The sequence below is a fragment of the Dicentrarchus labrax genome, unplaced genomic scaffold, assembly GCF_905237075.1.
Source record: "Dicentrarchus labrax unplaced genomic scaffold, dlabrax2021, whole genome shotgun sequence".
Classification (NCBI taxonomy): domain Eukaryota; kingdom Metazoa; phylum Chordata; class Actinopteri; family Moronidae; genus Dicentrarchus; species Dicentrarchus labrax.
In genome coordinates, this window is record NW_026136706.1 from 5,921,845 (window position 1) to 5,946,804 (window position 24,960).

Sequence of the window (24,960 nt, forward strand, 5' to 3'; positions counted from 1 at the left end):
AAACATTCCTCCAAAGCAATATTGTTGAGGCATATTAAGAAGATAAGGAGATAAGTATTGGATTTTTAATTAAATTACTTGGCAACACAGCATTGGATTATACTGCACTGCGTCTGCTTTGTCATGTTCTGTTTTTAGGAAGAAGCCTGAGACTAAATTACAAATCAATCAAGGAGTTCCGACTGTTCCTTTAATCGTTCCTTCTTTCTCATTTTCATCCATGCCTCTTTTCTCTCCTTCTGCACTCTTATTTTTTTACCTGGTTTGACACCATGCAGACCAGACTTGGTCAAATAACATCTTTGCTAACTTCTACCGAAACACTTTTCTCAACCAATGGCCATCACATTTTGTTTGGTCTATGAGGTTCCCGGACACTGTAATCCTTGGTAGGCTGTGATATTTTCATACTTCAGTTTCCCATCGCTCTGTTTTCCCTCTCAGACAGCCAAAGTCTAACAACACAACATGTGTTTAATGCAGAGGGGGGAGTTTACATTTTGGAACCCCTCTGGGATTAAATGATGTCATTGTGGATATGGTATTTATGTAGTGTGTTGCCTTTTCCATATTAGGATATATGTTTCTCGTAGTCTTGAAGAAGAGTGTTGTGTTGTGTGTTCGACTGAATCTGAAATGTAATTTGCTGCATTATGGACACTCATGACTTTCAGTGTAACAAGGCTTAAAGAAGCAGCCACATTTATTTTATTTTTTTTAATGCTTTAGCTCCAAATTAGTGACTCTTTGGTTATGGAATGATAGGGTTAAAGTACAGACTAACCTGAAATTTATAATAGATGTGTCTTGTGAGATCTCAATGAAAGAAACAAGTGTTTCCATATTAAATCACAGGAATGAATCATGCGACAGTGACCTCATCTGTATTAAACATTTCCACCAGGAGGTTTTTTGAAAATATAATTTACTTGGGATGATTCACCTACTGTATACTTTTAAAACAATGGTATGGAAAATGTTAACAGTCCGCTTGTTTTCTAAATCACAAACTGCTTCAGAGAGGAGCAACCATCGCTTTTAACTGCCCAACTGAATTTGCCATTTTTACCTAAATTAAGGTGTAAGATATGGTCAGTGATAGAAAACTGTTGAGGAAATGATAAATAAAAACTTCCATATTAAATAAGAACAGAGAATGCATGAACACAGCCTTGTCCTGTGTATGCTATGGTCAAAGTGATCACACACTCACTGGCCTGATAAAGCACATGTGTATAAATCACATGTGTTGCATTACTTCTGGGTAATAAATTCAGAGCTATCTTTTGCGGTCCAGCAGCCCACCTCAGGTCTGTTTTTGTGCAGTGGGACCATTGATATGCAAAATTGCTCAGTGCAGTTTGAATCGTCACAATAACCCACGCTGAAGGCTCAATTCGTCTCTATTTCTCTGACAGGAGTGCGAGTCTGCTGCAGGCCCTGGAGGAGAGCTACGAGTTGGATCTGATCTACATCACAGAGAGAATCATCTCGGTCTCCTTCCCCAGCAACGTGGAGGAGCAGAGCTACGCTGCCAACCTGCGGGAGGTCGCCTCCATGCTGCGCTCCAAACACGGCCACAACTACCTGGTACAGTTTCCTGTGTACATCTGGATGATTTCTGGCAGGAATATAGGAATCAACTTTCAAGATAAATGAAGCGAATCGCATAAGGTCAGGCAGGAACATGAAGTAATTAAAGCTGTCTGGATCAGCCGATCATCAGCTGATCTCTCTGAGTCCCTATTACACATCAACACACACCGTTCACACAGCAGAGTGGTTATGTAGCATCTGTATGTGTATATATCTCTTTACAACTGATGTCATTGTTATTGCTATGGTGTTCACTGGCCAGCGGCTGCTACAAATCAAACTCAAAACTCACCACCTAAAACTTTCACCTATATGTAATTTGATTTAAGCCGTTGCTGCGGATATTTGATACCATTAACCACTTTGTTTCTTACTGAACTTTCAGGGTAGGAAACTTTCTTGTAGCTTTAGGGGGTTCTGTGAGTCTCAGCACTGCCTCATACACTCTGTATGAGTGTAAAACAATGTAATTTATATAAATAGTGAGTAGGACATTGTCTAAAATAGATCCCTGTGGGACACCCTTAGTAAACAGCAGGAATCGACCAGAGAAGATTGGTGCTTCTTTTCATGTATTCTGCATGGATCATCAACTAGTAAGCTAGTTGTATGTATGTATCAATCAAATGCCTATTTAAGAATCTTTCGGGAGCTTAGCTGTAAACGTTAAAATAACGTTTGTAAAAGTAAAGACCAATCAATAGTGTTAGATAGTAATAACATTTCTTTCTTTCTCTGTCAATATTCAGTGCCATTTTTAAATTTTTCTTTACTTCTTCCTCAGCTCTTCAACCTCAGTGAGAAGCGTTATGACATCAGCCAACTTAACCCAAAGGTAAACCTGAGAGCTTGATTTCTCCTCTCCTCTCCTCTCCCTTCATGCACTGTCATCATCATCATCAATCTGACTAACAGCCTCTCTCCTCTCTCAGGTGTTGGACTTCGGCTGGCCTGACCACCACGCTCCAGCCCTGGACAAAATCTGCAGCATCTGCAAGGCCATGGACACCTGGCTGAGCGCGGACAGCCACAACGTGGTGGTCATACACAACAAGGTGAGACTAAGGGACGAGAAGATGCTGTGAGAGTGGAAACCTGTATCTCTAGACAGTAGAGGGCGTTCTCACTCAGGCTCTTTCCCAGGACCCCCACTTCTCCCGAGGCTGCAGCTGTTTTTTTGTGTATGTCTGTAATGACGCTCTCACTGAGTGAAACACTGACATGCAGGGTGGAGTGTTAGTGTGTGAGTGTTTGTCCCTTTGTGTTCTTGTTTGGGTTGGGTTGTGCTGGACGAGGGTTAGAAAAACACTAATTAGGGGGGTGCACACCACTCATCATGGCTACTTTAGTTTATTTACCCTTTTACTCTTAACAATACCATAAAAACTGACTTGACCAATATTTTCCTGTTGTTGCCTAAACTCCCTTGCATCACATTATACTCTTGTGGCAAACCACACTCATCTGGCTCCTAAGTATGCCGACGCAAACCCTAAAAAGTATATCCAAATACAACTACTAGGCCGAGATCCCAAGCGTAATACCTCATCATTTTCACGTTAACCCTGCAGTGTTTCAGATTGTGTTTTGCAACATAAGAATTAACCATTGGATCCTGAAGCTCTGTGCCTCATTCCAAGATGTTCCCACAGGGAGGTTACAAACAAGTCGGCTGCCATAACAACTGCTGTTATTTTTCTGCGAGTTGAGTAACGCTGGTGATGAGAGTGTGGGCTTGTGGTGGTCACTAAGGAAGCAGGCCCGTGTTGGGTTTCCACATATCAACAAATCATTTCCACCGGGCTCCACGCTGTTTAAGCAGCCGCGATATTTATAATGTGGAACACACTTATCCTCCACAGTGACCCTTGTTATGAAGATGGATAGATCTGTAAAACGAATGCAATCCAACACTGGTTTGTTGTCATAGTAACACGTGCTTGGACTGAATTACCCGTGAAATACCCAGTCAGTATTTGTTTTGTTTTTTACCAGATAAATAATAGGTATGGTCACATATATAATTTAAATTTTTTATGATTGAAATTTATATTATTACTGTAAGTAAATCTTTAAAGGGGTGCTCCACCAATTTTATAGTCGGTTGTGGTCAAGTCTTGGGGTACACTATTTACCCTGTAAAAACAATATTAAAATGTCTTCTGTGGTTGAGGAGGTAGAAATACCCCTGATGACATCATGTTGCATGTATAACAGAAAGCCTGAGTTACAAACAGGGCATTTACTAGGCAGCAGGGGCTCAACATAAAGATACTATCAAGTTGCATCATGGGAAATGTATGATCTTGACTAAAAGTCAGGATATCCCTACCTCCGCTGCATTAAGTTTGAGCTTTTATTCAACCTAAGGTCTCTTATGAGTCCCCTAACTTCAAGTGCAGTACTAAAGTAAAGTAAGTAAAGCTCAACAGCATTAAACTTTAGTAGCATTGATTCTGTTAATCTGTAGTGTTAAGTCAGTATTTTAAAAACCTGTCATATACCTATTTAGCAGTGATTGCAGATTCTCATTTTGGGGTTTTAAGGTCGGTAGTGAGGCTACCATTTTGTTTACACATGGATCTTAAATTTTGCATTTAAAAACAACACCAGAATAAAACTACCCCAATGATCCCAAGAAAACTAGCATAAACATGTGGAAAATGCATTTGTTGGCCACCATCATGGCCTGGAAGATAAAAATCTGTAGTTGACAACTTGCTTGATTGATGTCTTTTCAGGGCAACCGGGGCAGAACTGGAGTGGTGGTGGCAGCCTACATGCATTACAGCAACATATCTGCCAGGTAGGTCCATAGCCTCCACTATACCTGCAGAGGGTTAAGTTTCAGTTCACTTTGAGAGAGAGAGAGGAAAGAAAGTGGGGACAGAAAAGGAGGGAGAAGGGAGCAAGATGAATCTGTAAATTTCTGCTTCTGAAAAATAGAAGTGGAGGAAAACAGGAGACGGGGGAGACATGAGTAAGAGACATTAGAAGAGAGACTAAATAAACCGGCATTGTTCATCACAAGACTGAAGCCCACATCTGAACAACAGACAAGGGATGTGATGAACGGATGAAGAAGGGACATGAGACTGGAGAACAACACTTTTATTTGGAGAAATCCAGGGGAAAGTGTTTGATATAATAATTATAAGCAGAAAGCAATGAGTTAGCTCAAATAGTTGCCGGATCATGAGACTCAAGTTATAAGTGCCTGTTTTTTCTTTATTTTTATTGGATTTGTTTTTAGATATTCCAAAATAGGACATTCTTTTACAAAAAGCAAGATTTAAACTGTTAAACAATCAGAGGAGCGCATGACTCCCTGTTGTTTCTAAAGGAAGACTGATCGTCGGGGAAAAAAAACTTAACACTCTCTCTTCCCTGAGAATTTATTAGATTTCTCTATAATCCCATTATCCCACAAGTCAATTTAAAGCTGGCGTGAAGTTACTTTGAAAACTTAAGTAGCAGCCAAATGTCAGAACATGAACAGACGTTACGTAAAATATTAACATTAATATGTTTTACTGTGCTATGTGATGGAGGTTACACAGAATCTGGCGGATATAAATACTGAAGTCACTTTTATCTGCGATATCTTAAAATATGTGCTGGACACACTCGGCTAACATTGAGATTTAGAATGTATTATATGTTTATGTTTCATCTTATCTGGTGTTCTAGTGAGAAATTATCTTAATACTTTTTTTGTGTTTTTGTCTATTGTGCCAGGTGCGTCTTGTTTAAATTCCTATTTTTGTGTTGACGCCTGTGTGATGTCTGACTTTAAGAATGACAAATGAGGGTTTTAGATGCAGGTGCATTAAAATTGACCTGACCAAGCTTTTATCTTTGTTTGCTTTTCCTTTTTCCTCTGATTAACAAGATACATAACTATGACAAAACTGCACACACATGCAGTGTATTTACTGTATATACTTGGAATACTGAACATATATATTGTGTATATACTTGAGTGGAAATTGCTTTAAAAGTTAACTACATGTGTATAAACCAGACACTTCTGTTGAAATGCAGTGCTGACCAGGCTCTGGACAGGTTTGCAATGAAGCGCTTCTATGAAGACAAAGTGCTTCCTGTGGGCCAGCCATCTCAGAAAAGGTCAGTATTGCCTCACTTGGTAAATGGTAAATGGACCTGTATTTGTATTGCGCCTTTCTAGTCTTCCGACCACTCAAAACGCTTTTACACTACACTTGTTGTTTATAGTATGAGTTTGACCCAGACGTGAACTGTATCTTTGTCTTTCTATGAACTGAAAAAACTAAAAATGTATTAATTAAGTCCCATTTTTCCGCTCCTCTCCTATGGGTTGCTCAGAAAATACCTGGCTGCTAAATGCTCCACAATGTTCGCCAGCTAGTCACTAACTTTTTCTGCTGTCTGGTGCTCAGCAGGTAGCACACAGGGGGTTTATCAGAGCTTTTTTTTTTTTTTTTTTTTTTACTGTAAACAGCTGCCTGCTGTAGCTGAAATCAGAGTTGATGGGAGTCAGGTTTGTGAGCCAAACATTGACTCAAAAGAGGATAAAAGCTTCTGAACAGCTGATAGGGAGTGCATAGTTGGGTAACTTTCTGTGGGTTTGTCACTCCTTGCAAACTCTTTCACATTACACACAGCCATTTGATCCATTCTTAATTAAAAAAATATTGATTAGTGCAGCTTTAAAGTATTTAATTGATTGATTTATAATAAAAACAAGATGCAGGATTGGCTCAGTCCGCACAGCTGACAAGCTGAAAATTCATTGTTGTTACTAGAGGTCAGAGCCAAAGATACTGTCTCTCTGTTGTGATGACCACAGGATTATAAATGTATATCTTTGTTGTAACCTGTCATGTCTTTTCTCTACCTCTGCCTTGCTCCCAGGTATGTGGAGTACTTCAGCGGCTTGCTCTCCGGACACATCAAGATCAACAACAAACCCCTCTTCCTTCACCATGTCATCATGCACGGCATCCCCAACTTCGAGTCTAAAGGAGGTGGGTGTAATGCACCCATGTGCGCTCACACATAGCCTAAGCATTTTCGCACACATTGTTTATGTTTAACTTTTCCAAAATTGCATTCCAGGTTGTCGTCCTTTTCTCAAAATCTACCAGGCCATGCAGCCCGTGTACACATCTGGGATCTAGTAAGTCTTAAAACATACTCACACTCAAATGCTTTTACAAGATTCCAGGGATAGCAAGCTCATAATGGCTCAATAATAAAACCCCTGATTTTCCTTTATAGCCTCTCCCTCAACTCTCCTGCCCCCCAATATACACATACATCATCCCTCTTGCCAGTTTACACTCTGCGCTTGCCTCACGTTATTGTATTTAGCTAGCCTCCCCAGCTGCAGGCTCTTGTTTCCCTACTTTAGATCCCACAATCACTTCTAGTATCATTTGAGACTGGAGAGCCAATGAAAGAGCCAGGCATCTGTGTGGACGCCTGCAGGGTTTTCCTGCCAGAGGACCCCGCTGGTTCCCAGGGCCAGACAGGAAATAATGGATTCTGAAGGGAGGTTAGAGGAGAGGATAAGAGGGGAGAGCTGCACTGCCCTCAGATGGGTGAGGCAGGCATACAGGCTAAATGTACACCAGATTTGAAAGTATGACAGTTTAAATATAACACAGGCACAAATTATTATATCTGATCTTGCAGTTTCCATATGCAAAAGTGCAATTTGTACATTTAACGTGCTATTTTAATTAATAACTTTGATTATTATTTTTACATGCATTGCAGCTTGGCAGAGGCAGCATTGCTTAACAATAGAACAGGGAAAAGAATCACAATATGGCTGACTGGGAAATGAGTAATGTAATGTTTTGAAGTCTTTTCAACAAAATGCTTTTGAACTACAATAAAAGTCTTGCAGTGGTGCTTAAAACAGCATTAATTAATATTTCTACGCAACAAGCTGTAAACACATCATTTCAATTGCCACCTTTTTAAATTGTACTGTGTTAGCAAACAAATGCTAGTCTATACATCCAACCAACACAAAGCAACATCAGCATTCATTTGGAGTTGGTGGAATTTGGTGCTGAGCAGGTAACATTATCAGTGAGAGCCGGAGCTTGTTTTGCTGAAAACAGCTGCTTGCTACAACTAGAAATGAGGCTAATGAGTGCAGAGTTTGTGGGCCAGAGAACCAAAACAGTGAGCTGAAAGATGCTAAAATGCCCCATAAAGCTGAGGGATAATTATCTGTGGGTTTGTTACCACATCTTTAAACTCCCTGATCCCCATCAGGTCCTGCCTGTATTCTCTCAGTCTTTTTCCCTCAAGCTGTTACAAAGTGACATGAAGTCACTACTGTAAATAGTAAAGCCTGCTGATGTTGAGCGGTTTCTACTATGACTATTCTTACAATAGTGTCAATACTATAAACACATTTGCAGCATACACAATAACTAAGTGTGAAACAACCAGTGCACATATACTTCCAGACTCTCTACCCCGTAAAGCCCCAAATCATATTCCTCCCCACTTCCTCTCACATGATCCCTATTAGCACTCGCCATCCTTTGATCCTACTCTCCCAGTTAGACAATCATGTAGACACTAATACCCAAAATTAGCCCGGCACTGCACTGCGGTTACGCTCTGTGACGGCCACTGTTAAAGCAAATAAGGGATTCTGAGTAGACAATCTAGATCATGTGTGCATGGTTATACCTAGACATCAACATCAAAAAGAAAAGTGATATAGTGGAGAGATGTTTGGTTCTACTGTGAGCGTTTTCATAGCAGTAATGGTGAAGGCAGGCTCATTATCTAACACACTGTGGCTTTTTTCCTTTGTAGTAATGTTCAGGGTGACAGCCAGACCAGCATCTGCATCACCATTGAACCTGGTCTTCTTCTGAAAGGGGACATTCTGGTAAGAGTCATACTTCAGTAGCAAGTGCCTGATGAAAAAGACAGCAACTGATCTTTGTGTAATGTCTTAACTGTTTGTATCACATTCTGCAGATTTCAAACATGAAACAAGAAACTAGAAACACTGCTGGAGAACATTGTTTTTTTTTCCTCATGTCACCGGTTTAACTCCTACGCATGAAGCCAATAGCAGACAAAGTTTATTGTCTTACTTTTTCCCCCAACATGTTACTTCTGCCAAAAAGAAAGAAAAAAATAATTGGATGTTAAATTATGTTTATTATAGAAAGCCAATGAAAACAGCTGCAGAAAGGTAGAGGATGCACAGATTTTTATTGTTTATTAGTATTGAGGGAATCCTGTTGGTTTTTCCAATCTGACACCGGGTGTATGTACTGAATGCATGTGCTGTAGCAGTTTATAGTATTCATTCACAGAGCAAATAGGGCCATAAAAACCTGGGGGAAGACAGTTGGAGTGGGTCCTATGCCTGGTTTATAGACCCTAATTAGCACACAATATGTTTGATGGAAACTATGACGGCAAAATGGCAATATACTTCCTTTCCAACAGCGTTTGGGATACACAGGGTACAATGTTAACATGACATAATCATTTAAAAGTAAGTTGTCAGATGAAGGGTTTTGATTCATTGATATTTTCACGTGACTTTTATAAATTCATTCTCACTTTTAAAATCAAAAACGATCCTCAGTAAAGTAGCACCTGTGGCTTATTTTGCATATAGTTCAAGCAGAAAAACTGCACACATCAGCAAAGTTTCTGCTTCTGCTGTCATTCAGCCCATAATACTGTCTGTGAAATGTCCTCGGGGCTCATAATTTCAGTGAGGGGAATTTCAAAGGAGCACTTACTGTAAGCTCGAGGCCGTTCTGTTTTGGCCCCTACGAGCTGAGCTTATATCTCATCCTTTATTTAAGACAGACTAATGGATTCTGCTGAAATCATCATCTGACTGAACCGTGGCTGCAGATGCTCGTTATTATTCAGATAACACAGAGAATGTGGGCTGTGGCCTTATGGCCAAATGCTCCTGTATTCAAAACTCCACTGGCATGTATTTGTGCTGTGGGATTTAGTTGTGGATAATATGACTGCTAAAAATGACTAAATACTGAATGGTTAGATGACAAAAAGATAATCTCAGAGGAAAATCTTTATAAACATGATGGTTTTCTTCTATCATTGGCCAGTGACATTTTAATTATTAAAGTTCAACGTCAAGTCAACTTTTAATGCTTATTTGCTTTATTAAAGACCACTCTGATGTCTGTACTGTAAGTATGAACCTATAGCCACCGAGCAGCTCCTCTTAAGCTCTCTAAATAACATATTATATATTATAAGTTATGGTTTTAAGAGGGTTTATATGCTGGACTGGGTGCAGTGACTTTCTTTCTTTTGTTTTTTGTATGAATTAAACAAATAAGTTAAGATGTGTTAATTTATGAGCTTTAAAGTTGCTAATAGGTTGATTTTTTAAAAAGAATGACCTTCCTCTGGACAGAGCCAAGCTAGCTGTTTCCCCCTGTTTCCAGTCTTTGTGCTAAGCTAAGCTAACCCACTGCTTCATATTTAGTGTACAAACTTGGCAGTGGCACCAACTCCCGGCAAAAAAGCGATTTAACATTAAGGATGATTTATTTAGGCAACACATGAGGGTGGAAAGGACTTAGTTTAACTCTTGTGCGTGAAAATGATGCATGTAAGCTTAAAATGACCGTTTTCCTCCTTTTATTTTTTGTTCTGGCTCACTGGCATTGTTTTCCTCATGAAACAGACCCCTCAGTGGGAGGTTTGCCATATCCCAGAAAGCTGCACTAAGCCACAGGATATTCTACTTTGCCTTTTACTCGTCCTCAATCCTTTATTTGCTTGTGTGGATTTGGGAACCTCATATGTTTTGGTATTATTTGGCCACACAGGTAGAAAATAGGTTTGTGGAAAGCGAGTCAGTCCCACTGTCATATTTAATCATATTTAAATGTACTTTTTAGTTGCTGCTGATTGTCAAAGTTTTCCATCATGGTAATTCTATATAATTACGTAAAAGGAAAACATTAAACGCTTGGAAATGCTCACTGACAAACTGAAAAACATCCTACTGTTACAATGACGATTTTTTTTATTCTTTACTGCCAGAGTTTGTTAGCTGCAAGTTATTCACATTGAGGTTAAATATTCCTCCAGTACCTGTAAATGTGAGGTCCTTGTAAAACACTAACAGGTCCAGGCTGCCCATCAGGAAACAGCAGGAGGGAGAGGGAAGATTTTCCTGTATGTGGTTTTAGTGTTGCTCTTAAAGCTGTTTGTGTTGGGAGAAACAGTTTGGATAATAAAGCTTGTGGAAAGGCCATACATACGTTACGAGGTGGGATATATATACACATGAAGAGTCTTAAATGCTTTTTCTAGCTCTAAGCCAGTGTAAAGGAAGAACTGCACTGAATCAAGCTGGCATATCCCTGGCTTGTGTTTCACAAAGATCATTTTATATTCTGTTCACTTGGTATTCTGAGTGTATCAGCACTGAAGCCATATTCAGCTCCGCAGTATAAGTGATTTGATTTTGCAGCTTATTTTTTGCTGAAAATGTTTTTTTTTCTTATTAGAATTGACACATTGTATAAATAAGCCACATCCTGAACTGACATTTATTTGATATTCAGTGTACCTATGGCGTTAAAAAGGAATCCAACCCTATTAAACTGACCTGTTGATCTCTGTTGGCACTGCTCGATGCATACACCGTACAGTCTTTGTTTTTAAAATTTCTTCTGATGGTTTTCTCCCTCCAGCTCAAGTGCTACCACAAGCGCTACCGCAGCCCGTGTCGAGATGTGATATTCCGGGTGCAGTTCCACACCTGCGCTGTTCATGACCTGGGGATTGTCTTTGGGAAAGACGAGCTAGATGAGACATTCAAAGGTAAGAACTATGTGCAAAAATGTTTTTATACGGTCAGTAGCTAATGAGTAAAATCTGAACCTCTTGAAATATTACCGTGTTGTTAATATTGTATTCAGTGGATGCATTGCCTTTGAATATGTTGACCTAAGTTCCCTCTTTTATTCCCTGTGTGCAGATGACAGGTTCCCAGAATATGGAAAAGTGGAGTTTATTTTCTCCTTTGGGCCAGAGAAAATACATGGTAAGAATCAATGTGTCCAGTTTTATTGGTGCACAGGAGCATTTTCCACATTTATACTTACTTTTAGGCCATATTTACCTTCAAGTGACTGTATAGCACATACGCAGATGGGTGAGAGAGTAGGAGATGCAAGAAAGGCTCTCAGTTGGATTTCTTTTGGTTGTAAAAGTTAGATTACATCATGAAGAAATTCTCACTCAGATCTGTTATAAAGCGAATAAAATTAAAAAGTTTTAGGTAAGTGACAACATCATGGCCTCCTCCTTCATTCTTTTTGAATGTTCTTATGATTTAAAGACATTCACATTTTCTGCTCTGTCTCTTCGTACTTCTGGTCAAGGTGTGGACCACCTGGAAAATGGGCCGAGCGTCTCAGTCGACTACAACACACAAGACACTCTGATCCGCTGGGACTCCTACGAAAACTTCAACCAGAATTGTGAGGACAACACTGATGGTAAGTACAGCTGGATTATAGATTGTATTTAGCATTTGGTCCACACAGATTCAGTCCTGCATACATAAAAATACGTATACATGAATAGCAGTTTTAGAAGTAACATCAGTGACTACGTTGCACACTAATTTTACACTATATTTCATTTGACAATAAATTTTTTCCAAACTAGCATTTTCCACAACACATGGGATATGGCGATATTTTGGGGGATTTAGGTGCAGTCTTTGGACATATATACAGCGCATTCAGAATACCTCTTGCCTGTTTTATGGTCAGCTCTGTGCGTTGTAAACAAACCAACTAATAGTTTTAACAGAGAAAAGCACACCTTTCTGGTGGGAAGGAGAAACCCCTACTTTTAAACAAAGGCTTGGTTATCAACAGGTTTCTGGATGTGCGCAAATGTCACAACGCTGACCTTTTCAAGTCGGTGATTGAATAAATGAAAGTGGGAGAGAGGGTGTTCATATGGTCAAACATGTCCGCCATCCATGGAAAAATCCTCCTTTGATGCAAAACCAGTTTGTAAATGAGGGAAAGGGAAGGAAACAGAGAGAGGGAAAAGGTTAACAGTTACGTTAATCGGAGCATGCACAGCTGCATGTAAACTAGAATATTAGTGGAATATTCATTTTCATTAGCCATGTTTTTTTCTGGAATAAGGGAAGAAAACGGGATATTGTGCAGAATCTTTGCAAGTGATTGTGATGTATGAAGGAGGATATTTGGGTATTGACTTTTTGACCTTGTTGCACACTGCGCAATTCTAAATATATACATACTGTAAAATGTCTGTATCTTTCACACACAGACAGAAATCCACATAGAGAAGGTAGAACTACTTCTGCCCCCCTCTTGTGTGTTGTAAAGTTAACAAGGTGTTAATTACACCGACTCTTTACAGCCACGGCCCTCATGGCCACTTTAGGCTAATATGCAATAACTTTCCCCACAATTATTTCTACCTTATTCTCAGTAAGTACATTATCAGATTCATGTAACAAGCCACACATTCATGTAACTGCGTGTGAGTCATTACCACTGGATTACTTGAACATGTTTGTCAATTTTGAGCAAACACGCCTCAGTAGCAGTCCATTTCCAACTACAGAGTGCACAAGCTTTCTTCGGTAGCCGTCGGTATCAGTGAGGATTGTGTCTGGAAATGTATTTTTAGTGAACCTCTAGGTGAAAGGTAACTTTACATGAACGTTGTGTAAACTGTACATGTGACTGCATTTCAATGTGGTTGAAAGGAAGTTGGGATTCTTTTATAGTTTCTATCTTTTCTTTCTCACTCGCACACACACACACACACACACACACACAGAAAGACACACATAAACAGCATGTAACCGAGCTGACCTCTGCAACAAGGCTGTTTTTGTCTTGACACAGGAAAGATTCAGCCTGCGTCCTAATGGGATTTAAAGACTGTTTCACACTTTCATCTCTTTAAAACTCCCACGCAACAGGGTCAAACAGAAGTCACATTTAAGTTCATTCCAGTATTGTTCATGTTTTATGATACAAGACACAGGGTAGCATTTGTCTATACAGGTATAAATGCTTTAGTTTTTGTATCATACAGCACTGTTTAGTTACTTTAATGCATCACAAAGTTGCTCCCACATTGCAAAAACCATATCATCATTGGAGAAAAGCTTTATGTACATAAAAGTAAATAAAAAAACCTCCTTATTTACACAATGTTTTGGCCCATGCAAGTTTCACAAATCCTCCATAATCAGCATTATGAGGTTTTCATGCAGACCTAGATGTAACTGGTAAATCGTGTTTTAAAAAGGAGGAGATGCACTGGTACCACTAAATTCATTTGTGGTGAAATTATGACCGCAGAGAAGCCAAAGGCCCTGTGGGACGCGAGTGCAATACGAGACATTCCTGGGTTTAGCCACAGGCATGGACAGAGCCTTCCTGTTGAAGGAGCGGTGGTCACTCTGTGACCAAAGTGCTACTTTCTCTGCCACCCAAAAAAGGAAGCAATGCTACGCCCTAAGTGATAGCAGGAAGCTTGTTGTTTTGCCTTCCAATGTAGTGCAACTGTTGGGATGGTCAGCTTGTTTTTTTTAATCACTGGAATAACTTTACTCCTGTTTGCTGCAAATAAAAGCTAATTTTTTTGTTAATGGTGGAGAGAAATATATGTATTGGTTATTTATTACATAACCAATAAAGGGAAAATATTGTCATCCTATAAATGCATAGAGATATTCCAATGTTTAAGTGTGAATTCGTATTCACAGATACAGTAATTTCATAGTGATCAGTAGATTTTCTGCATGATCCAACACTGATTTTGCACTCCATATCCACTCCAGAGATTATGTTCTCCAGGGTTTAGTGACAGTTTAGCTTCTGCAACGAACACAACTGTCAGAATCTGTAGGACATCCTTACTGGAATGCAGTGGTGGACGTTTTCAGATGCTTTTACATAAGCAAAAGTAGCAGTACTACAATTCACTCTAAAAAATGCTGCATTCAGAATAATAAGTAAAAGTGCATAAGTAATCATCAAAAATGTACTGTACAATGTAATAATTTCACATTGATTTGCAAGTATCATAATTTTGATCTAGTCAAAGCAGAACTCATTTTAACTACTTATTTGGTAGTTAAATCAATGATAATGCATCATATTTGGCCAAGTGAGCACGTTTTCCATGTAGTCTTAATTTGCTATGTCACTATGCAGTGTGTGTGTTTGTGTGTGTATATATATATATATATATGTGTATATATCTTAAATAAATGTAGTGAAGTATAATCTTTCCTTTTAAAATGTAGTCGGGTAGAAGTATAAAAGAGCAGAACATGGAAAAACTCAAGTAAGCACCTCAAAATTGTATTTAAGTACTGTAAGTTAAGTAAATGTACTTATTTACATTCCACCATTGTTGGCATGACTAAGACTAAACGAAACAGAAACTTTACTGAGTCCGCCATTTTTCTACAGTAGCCTAGAACTGACAAAAACTGGCTCTAGGCCTAGGTCTGTCAGGCCTTTGGGGTTTTTTTAACGGCCACCATAGTTTCTCCTACACACTTAGAAGGTATTAGGTTGGTTAGCATCTGCAACTTCCCCATTAGATGCCACTAAATGCTACACACTGATCCTTTAAAGGACAATTCACAAAATGACTGTCACTTTTTTGAAGAGTGTCCTGTTTTAGTGTCCTTGTTTCCCTCCTGGAGTGTTTTTATTGGTCTCTCAGACAGCCAAAGGTCAGAGGTTACTTGGCTACCTTCTATCACTGCCCATAAAGTGTTTATCCCGCACAGCTTGAAATAGGCCATGCTAAAATAGAATAGGTGTAAGTCTCCTCTCATTTTGTGGAGGTGAGCTTGCGTGTGTGTGTGCTTGCGTGTGTGTGTGTGTGTGTGTGTGTGTGTGTGTGTGTGTGTGTGTGTGTGTGTGTGTGTGTGTGTGCTTGCGTGTGTGTGTGTGTGTGTGTTCTCTCTCTGTCTAGCCCAGTCTAGGACTCCTGCCTCATCGTGTCATCTGATGATGATACTGTGGTCAAGGCTTAATTTGACTTTAATGGCATCACTCACACATAAGCACAATTACAGCTTTAGACATGAGCATAAACACATGATGAAAGTGAGCAAGTGCACATACACAGAAACACACTCACACCCACTTAAGAGTTCTCGATAAGACTTCAAACGTGTCCCGTAAGTAGCTATTTGTGCCGTGACTTTATTTAGCGATACACACTGCATCTTAGATGGGCTTAGCTTCCAAATAGCATTTAAAGGAACTGTTAAAAATGCGGCTCACAGACACAAGAGAGAAAGGGTTTCCAGGAAACTGGAGTGTTTCCACTGTCATTTGGCTCCACATTTGTGCTCCTTTGACGGAGTGGCTTTTAGAGCTGACAGGGAAAAAAGGGGAGAGGATGTATATCTTCACAAGTGTTGGAAAACAAAAAGTCTTGTTGTTGTTGGGTTTGCACTTTGTCAGGATTGCAGCTGCTTTTGTGAGGAAATCGCTAGGCTACTTACAACAAGTTTTATGCCCTCTTTGCTTATCAAGGCATTGCATAAAGCTTTAAATTATAGGGCCAATGTTTTGTTGGGATCAACATTGGGTAAGTGCTGTCTATGTGGTTGTTGGTTTCCAAAGATTGATGTTGACTTTCATTGTGTTTATTCTGTAAAAATGGCAACAGCTTGCTGTGGGTGAGTTTCAGCACAGGGATTTTTGTCGTGCCTGCACCTTGCATAAACACAACAAGAAAAAATGCAAACCATCGCACAAACAATTCACCTACCAGAAGACACAACAACGTTTAAAGGCAGTTTTAAGAGAAGAAACAGTCTCTAACGATGAAATCCTCAGTTGCCAAACAAGTCATTTTATCTAAAGGATGACCCTTGGTTTTTGTGACCATATGCTACCTTTTGACTTGTATCTTTCCATTCTTCCTTCTTACAGAACTCAATCTAGAGCCTTCTGCCTTTGTCCATAAATCTGTCTAACACTGCAGTCAGACAAAATAGCTCTGCGTAACAAAAAACACAAAAGGCTGGGTTGGTACCTGTGTGAAGATTAAATGGGATACAAGAAGTCTTATTTGATTAGCGTGAATACACCTCAAAATGGTTTATAATACTAAAAACAACTCAGCAGCAACTGTCCTTGGGTATCCCTGAGTCTGTGTTTCCAAGGTAAACAATAGATTTACGTCATTCACTTAAAATAAGTAATATACCAGGAATGTGGAATTGGACTCAGTGCTTTGCCAGACGATGTTGGATGGCGTTGCAGTAGCCATATTCCACTTTGCTGGATGACCCTTCATTTTTCCATGTCCTCTGTGTTGGCATCCTTGCTGTGCTGTGCCAGTGTAGTGTTGTCAGTGAAATGAATGAGAGCGTTATTGTCGAGCTGAAGCAGCCTAACTGAGGACATGACCAAGGACCAACAAGGACAGTGATAGTCAACGTGTCAGGCTTAAAACATCCGTTTCCAACTACAAAATGCATTGATTTAAAGTGGGAACCATATCAGCTGCTTCATGCTTCACAATCACCAGCTCATTCATCTTATTTTGGCTACCAGTTGACTAGTAGTCATCAAATGTATTCTTTATAATGATTTAAAAATGAATTGACTTAAGTGTCTTTTACTTAAATAGAATTTTTTACAAGCAGATCCTGTCAGTCACCTGTATCGTGCACTAGTTCTGACAGTGAAGGGTGGATACCTATTTTTGTAACTGGATAATCATTTGTGGATTGACGGGCCCTTATGTATTTGTTTACCATTCATTCCCAGTGATTGACTCAGGAAGCCACCCCAATGTATTTATGAAATACTGGTGAGAGATGAGAGACAAAAAAAAATGTGAGAAAACTGTTAGTTAATATTAATAATTCAACATCTAAGTTGCTTAGAGCTAAATCTTTTTTCAGTGATAGTTTTGAGTCATTCAGTTCTTTAAAAAAAAACTAATTAATTTAGAATTTTTGGGGAGATAAAATATATTCTATTCATTTACACAAAGCTATATTAGCAGGAAATTCTGCTTTATTTTTGTCCCCGAACCGCTTCATTAGGATGAGGATTCAACTGTGGTAAAGCCACAACAAAAGTAGCTAAGTGTCATTTTTAAATCTCATTCCTCTCTGGGTCTGATCAGAGTCTCATCATTTGGTCAAAACTTGCCATGTTAAATCTTAAACAGTCCTAAACTGGTTTGTACTACTTCACTTCAAGCTTAAAGAGATCCTCTCTCTCTCCTCTGAGGAGTCGGAGGAGTTAAAGGCAGACTCCTCCGCTGGACTGTGAAGCTCTTTTGTGCACACATTCACAGGAGGAGGAGTGACAGAGAATGTCAGTGTGGGCTTGTGCATGCTGCTGTGCAGCACAGTCGGACAGTCCCTAAGAGTTACATGGTGTGTCCAGCATTTCTTTGATTTCCCTTTTTTCAAGCTTTGATAGCTGTTGAAGAGCTCAGTTGTCAACTTTGTGTCCAGTTTCATCTCCTCTTTATAACGCCGGAGAGAAAAGTTGTCACAAATTCATCAGCTGGCGTCTTTCACAACATGTGAGTAGCATGATCAGTACTGGATACTAGTAGATGTGGAAATTTGCAGTGAACCTGAAACTTGATTTTCATTTTATCTGGAAATGTACTTAATTACTTATTGACATGAGGTTATCTATTATCCGAACACTTGGCCACATTGTGTTTTATATGTTAATCTTACATGGAAAGTTATCCTTTAAAGTTTAACCTTTTACAAAATGCTTTTATCCAATACTGATGAACAGTTGAGACACACTGCAGGAACATATGGCAGTCTGTTTTTAGTGGCTTTGAGGATCATTTATATTTATAACATATTGGCTCTGTTTTTGTAGTATTGGCCATCATTTCTATTAGGAATAATAGCATCGTGCTTAATTCAATTTGTTGAGCGACAAGTCTAAAGGGGCACAGGTGTTAAATAAACCTCCAGGTTAGCAAAACTTACTTGGAAGAAAAAAAACAAATGCAAACTGTAAAACCGCCCAAACTGTCAATTGTAAACATCCATCGGTTTGCAGACTGACTTCCTGGTTCAACTGTGGTCAACTTCATTGTTGCAATGTAGCAGTGTTCCCAGTTCTATCAATGTTTTATGAGGGTAATAATGGGGACACTGCAAAAATTAGACCCACTTTGTAATAAATAAGTATTATTATTCACTGTACATAAAGGTAATTATGTTATTTACACCACTATAGCAAATTCTGGAAACAAAATGAGTGAGCTTATTTTCTCATGTCCATTAAGTTACTGTTTATCCAAAGTCCAATAAGCATTTCCTTGTGTCGAGAAGTGGCAACCCAAGTGTGTCTGTGTCTGTGTCTGTGTCTGTGTCTGTGTGTGTGTGTGTGTTGTTTTGCAAATTCTCTCCAGGAGGTTAATGCTTCTTCTTTGATCCCATACACATTAGTCACAGGGAGATGTCTGTGTTCCCGTCTCCACAGCCTTAACTTATCCAACAGCATGGATAAGTTGACCATGCCTGCCCTGTTGGGCACAGACTATTAGTTGCCACATTCTTGAAGCAAGAGAGCGAGGTTCAAATGAGTCAAGTCAAATTTAAGTCTGTATTTGTGTTGCCTACTGAGCTACAGACGGGGTGGAGTTGGGGGGGAGTTACATAATCTTGGTGGAGATAGAAGTTGATGCAACAGAATGATATCACTGCTGAGACTGTTTTGGCCCAACGGATGAGATTCAAATGGTCCGTTGGCCCAAGAGTAGTTCAAGAACCAGGTGGGCAGTAAATTACCACGGACAACAGTGAAATATAGCCATTACCAATTCTAAACGAATGCACTGTTTTTATATTTTTTTCTTAAATTTGACACATTAAAGTCGCCAATATGGAATAATTTCTGTCCATCAAGCATTTGACATTGACTTACTCAGCTTCACCTGGTTCTTCAGCTACTCTCAGCTCAAAATAATTATCTCAGCTCAACCATTGCCATAGTCCCTATGTATTTTACTTATCCTCACAAGAAGAAGGTCAGAGGTCAGTAGCACACTTGATCTGGAGTCAGCATCTTGCTCATGGGTCCTTCAGCAGGAGACGATAGGATAGCATGAACTTCCATCCCTCAGTTGAAGGTTGAGTTCTCTGTTGATCCATTCTGCAGATGTTGTTATGGTAGCTATACTGTTCCAGATGAGTTATTTCATGATAAAATGAAAATGAGATTAACTTGTACATGTCTGTATGAATTGATTCAAGTGTGAACATCAGGCTCTGGACAGCAGCTGTCCACCTCGCATGATATCTGCTGACCTGAATATTCTCGCATCTGACATTTCTCAGCTGGTTCTGACAACCATTCCCTCGATGCTGAAAGCCATCCTGTTCCAAAAGGATGTGATCTCATCGAAACATAGACATTGTCAGGCTGTGGCGTTGCTCCAAGAAGATGCGGAGGTGAAATGTCTAGTCCTTTGTGTTGGCAACAGGCTTCCATATCAATCCCTCAGTCTGGTCTGAGGCTTTGGGGAGGATTAGGCTGCTTTTACTCCAAACTTTGCTCAGTTCTCATTGCATAACAGCCAAGACAGAAAAATAAAGGCCTTCTAGGAAGGACTGCGTTGGACACAAAGAGAGAACAAGTGCCTTGTGTTGTAGAGTGTCCCCGTTTGGACTCTGGTTGCGGGGGCACAGGGGCAGGGGTTTTTGCTAGGCGACAGCCACAGCCACTGACTGAGCAAGTGTTTGTGTGCTACATCAAATATGGCATCGACTTCTCAGGGCGAAGTTATTTAGCTTTGGATATAATATAATTTAAGTTACTAACTTTTATTATATACCAATCCTTGAAAGTTGAAGCTCATCCAGGAAAAAATAAGGTAGTGTTTTTGTACTACAGTGTGGCTATTGTAAAGATCTTTGCAGGACATTGCTAATTGTGGGGGAGAGTGCTAGTTATCTATCCATAAAGTGTGGGAATGAATGAGTGGTCTGTTACCTCCTCACAGATACAGCTTTACTCCAGCTGTTGACCAGACACTCCCTCTTTCTTTTTCTCCAGCCATCTTTACACAGCTGATCTGGCTAAAAATGCCATAGCAGAGCCAGGACATAATTAATCTTGTTCACTTTCCACAAGTTCTTCTCACAAGATCTGCTTTTTATTTATTTATTTTTATCCAGTATTGACGTCTTTGTACTGTAGGAGGAGGATCCTTAGAAATCACTTTCTCTCTGTCAGCAGCAAACTTTTTCTTGTGGATGATATTTAACCGGGCGTTTATAGGTCTGGTAAATTCAACATTATTCCGTTTTTAAGTCCAACTTTGCTAGCTTAACTGCTGTTTTGTAGTCATCTCAAGTAGACAGCAATTGCTGCCACTGTCTGAAGTTGACATTCAAATATTCACGCACACCTTTTTCACAGGTGTTTGAATGCTTGTTGTGCTTATTATATGTAAGATGGCTTTGCATAGGCACTTGTCCAGCAACTGGTCATCTGAAGAATTAAGTAAAAGAAGTAGAGAGACCAAGAGATTCTTTATTAGGCACCGCTGTCTTGTTACGGGTGTGTTATTGGCCTGCGGCATCCTCCCGCATGGGTCACTTGGCTTACTAAATAGACCCCTCCTGAGCCAAGGGATGGCTGGACATGGGAGATGAACTTGACAAGGAAAGAGGGACTAAGTTTTCAGTATGAACTCAAAAATGCTTTCATTTTGGCTCCATTGGGAACACTGGCCTCTCCTCCTTTGTTATTATCTTTCTTTATAAAGAGGGGTCTATTCATGCATGTGCTTTCCCGGTCTTTGTCATAACACTGTGTTCTTCATTTAACAAGAAGTACTACTTGAAAAGTAGCATTATACCTGCCTTTATATTGCCAGTAACTTAAAGGAACACAAACTAGCCAAGTCCATTTTTCAATTGTGCAACTTCATCACCTGTTTAAGGATTGCAGATGGTGGCACAAGGTCAACCCACAACCCAGATTTAGCGTCTGATGGTGATAGCAGGTTTATTCATGTGTTTCTACCAATGTAAAGCCAGGAAGGGAGAGAGCCAGTGAGAGGTCAGGACCTCTTCACTGCACTAGTGACTCCTACTGGTTGTTCAGGGCACCTGCATGGATAGGGATGGGATGTTAAGAAAAAGCGATAACATCGGAGTGTAACGCCATCCCGCTCATCTTTTAGCTCTGTGTTGGTAGGTGCAAAGAAGTGGTTGGTAACACAATGTGTAGGTCAGCAGAGGAATTGAGTATGAGTACAAGGGAACTGGCTAATCCAAATTAAGGGGGAGAAAATGGCAGAAAAATAAGGAAGACAGAGCATTTGGGCTGTTTCCATGTGAGCTAAAGTCTCTCGGTTCTTGTACAGTAAAATGCTACAAAAACACAACCTGAAAAAAATGCCAGAGAAATACCTTAGATTGGGACAATGAAGTGCTTTTTCTGTCTATCTGTGCATCTGTCTTGCTTTTTGAATAGTAAAGAGTAAAAGCAGTCATTTGAAGCACTGGAAAATTCTAGATCCCAATAATCACAACGTTTTTGTTGCCTGAAGATACTCAAGAGATTCTTGACAGTTTAACCCACTGTAAAGAATCAAATGAATAGCTCTAACACCAGGAAGTATCTGATCAAGAGCAAGGCTTGCTTGTGTCTGAAGCATTTACCAGGATGTTGATTAAAAGAAGAGCTAATGAGAGTTGCTTTGAGCAGGATCTGCATAAACTATCGAGGCTTCAGGCAAAATGAAGTGGCTCCGTCTTTGTAGTCTCTCCAGACCACAGCTAGAAAGAGTTAGCCCATCAAAGCTTCTCCTCACCTCTAGAACGAGATAGCTACAGCCAGCTCATCAGACACTCTCCTCATTGGGCCCTCAAGATTTTCCCCACGCAACCCTGCTGCTAACGACCGCTGATGACTTTTCCTGAGACTCTGCTTCATCCAGAGTGAAACATAATGCTCTGCATGGATGAACTGTCTGGCTGATATATAGCACATGGTGTCTGTGTCGGTTATTTCCATCCCTTTGTGTTTGATTTCAGTAGTATTTGTGATAAATATAGTCACTACGTCTGTGTCAGGTTAAAGGTTACTTTGCATAGAACTTACAAATATTGAGGCTTCGATACTTAGATATATTTTAGAAATTGACTTTATTCAAATTTAAGGCATATTTGTGGAATATAAATAATACTTCCTATAACCATACCTTAAAGCCAATGTTTGAAGGTGAACAGAACAGCCATATCAATAGCAATCAATACCATCTGCTCTAAATCACCCTCCATTACCTTGTCCTTTGTTTCCCCAATCCTAGCAGGTTTGCACTCACACACATCGATTCAGTAATCTTTCATTTATATTTAATGAGCTGCAGTGCAAGTGTTCATTAGGCCAGAATGAGTTCCTGTACTTACATCTGACTAAGCATTTTGGGACTATGGATATTGGCAACATTTGGCAAACTGTATTTAACTGTATTTAAATGTACTGTATATCCTGATGTGCTTCTGCACTACTGAAAATACCCTTTCATAGCATTTAACATCATTTGACTGATTTAATATTTGAAATGTGTGTAAAACAAGTCCTCTGACAAACTCTAAGCCACTTACAAGACAACTTTTGCATTGCTGTAGTTTGTCAGGTCCACAATAAGCTTTCTGTTGACACTTAATTCATTAGTCTCTCGTAGAAGATTTAATAGGCTCTTGTGTAGATCATTTACAAGGCCACAGTCTTACTTTAATAGCTGTCCTTGAGCCCTCTCATACAGTAAAGGTATGCTTTGTTGCCAAATCTATAGTTCAGCCATTAACTACTACCAAATATGGCACTGGGCTATACTTACTGTTATCATGTATAGCTACAGAGGCTCTCTATTCTCTCGGGTAAATAAACTTTATTCTTGGCTGGCCATTAGTGGTTGTGGCAGTCAAGGCCTAAGGGGATGTTCTCAGAAAATGTTTCATCATTGCTTTTTATTAATGTCACACTTGTGGCCAGTAGACATGGACCCCCCAACTGTTTTGGAATGCACACACACACACACACACACACACACACACACACACACACACACACACACACACACACACACACACACACACACACACACACACACACACACACACACACACACACACACACACACACACACACACACACACACACACACACACACACACACAGTGTAGCACATGGTGTGTTTGTCCATGTAAGCTAGAGGAGAAACATGCTATTTCCGCTGTAAAGGGGGATCTATTGCCACAGAGGTCAGAGCTCAAAGTTTAAAGATCAAGAGGTCACACAGTTGCACCATCTGGCTGACAGAACTTCAAAATATCTGGCAGCACCTTCCATGCAACACTGCGTGTTTTGTAGAGTTCAGTTTTGAGCTATGTTTTTGTATGTCTGCAATATATTATTTACTGTCTAGACTTGTACACGTTTGAGCAAACCGTTTGAACACCTCATACTGCATCTTACAAATACGATGCGATTTTTTTCATTTCTGATGGTCTGTCTGCTTCTGTTTTATAAAGCATTTTGTGATAAACCTAAGAATTTTTTTGCTCCTCTAATGAAGAAGGGTCATTCCAGACTGGTTAGACATGGTTCACTCTCCCCTGCTGTTGTAGAATTTAGTAAGGGCTATGGGGTCGAGATCGCAGACAATCTCCTCTGACTAATGTGCTTGGGATCACAGAGCAAGTATTTACCTCCTGGGGAGTATGTAAAAACACACACTGAAGTGCACACACACAGTCTAAGACATCACACATACATATGCCCTTTCTTATCACATGAAGGAACGCCGTCAAAGTTTATTTGCAGAGGCTTAGGCGTGTGCATTTCCACCAAATGAAAACAGCAGCAGACATAGCACCACACACAGAAGCAGTCTCAACATAAATAGTCTGCTTGCCGTAAAAAAAAGGCTCACCAGTGTAAAGTGACAGATTAGATTTCCTGTAGTACAAGTGGGGATTCTGTGGATCGCTCATCAGTCACGTCGTCTCTAAAGCGAAGACGTGAGCTAGTTGAAGAGGGCTGACTAAATTGGGCTTTCATTTGACGTGAGAGTGGGACCATAGTACAGCTGGCCTCATCACAGTTGATTACCATCATCATCATCATCACTGAAAGAATAGAGTGAGGGGCCAGGGGAAGGATGCGGGGGTAGAAAGAGAGAGGAAGAGAGAACAGAAGAAAGAGAGAAATGAAGAGAGTTGGTGTGACAATCTGTGAGTCAAATGAGGGAAAACAGTAACACAGCACAATCCATACTCATGTA

General features: G+C 39.9%; 1 protein-coding gene across 15 annotated transcripts in view; it reads left to right on the forward strand.

Annotated features, from left to right (window-relative positions):
- Window positions 1-24,960, forward strand: part of tns1b (tensin 1b) — a 163,107-nt gene that overhangs the window by 112,809 nt on the left and 25,338 nt on the right. For 12 of the 15 annotated variants that reach the window (XM_051403700.1, XM_051403693.1, XM_051403699.1 and 9 more), the window contains 11 exons: window positions 1,419-1,590; window positions 2,381-2,431; window positions 2,529-2,651; window positions 4,338-4,402; window positions 5,641-5,724; window positions 6,493-6,605; window positions 6,697-6,757; window positions 8,425-8,500; window positions 11,319-11,448; window positions 11,606-11,669; window positions 12,004-12,128. In XM_051403700.1, coding sequence (XP_051259660.1) covers window positions 1,419-1,590; window positions 2,381-2,431; window positions 2,529-2,651; window positions 4,338-4,402; window positions 5,641-5,724; window positions 6,493-6,605; window positions 6,697-6,757; window positions 8,425-8,500; window positions 11,319-11,448; window positions 11,606-11,669; window positions 12,004-12,128 — 1,064 coding nt within the window. Of the gene's footprint in view, window positions 1-1,418; window positions 1,591-2,380; window positions 2,432-2,528; window positions 2,652-4,337; window positions 4,403-5,640; window positions 5,725-6,492; window positions 6,606-6,696; window positions 6,758-8,424; window positions 8,501-11,318; window positions 11,449-11,605; window positions 11,672-12,003; window positions 12,129-24,960 lie in introns of all 15 variants that reach the window. The other 3 variants (XM_051403696.1, XM_051403708.1, XM_051403707.1) reach the window with 1 other exon arrangement.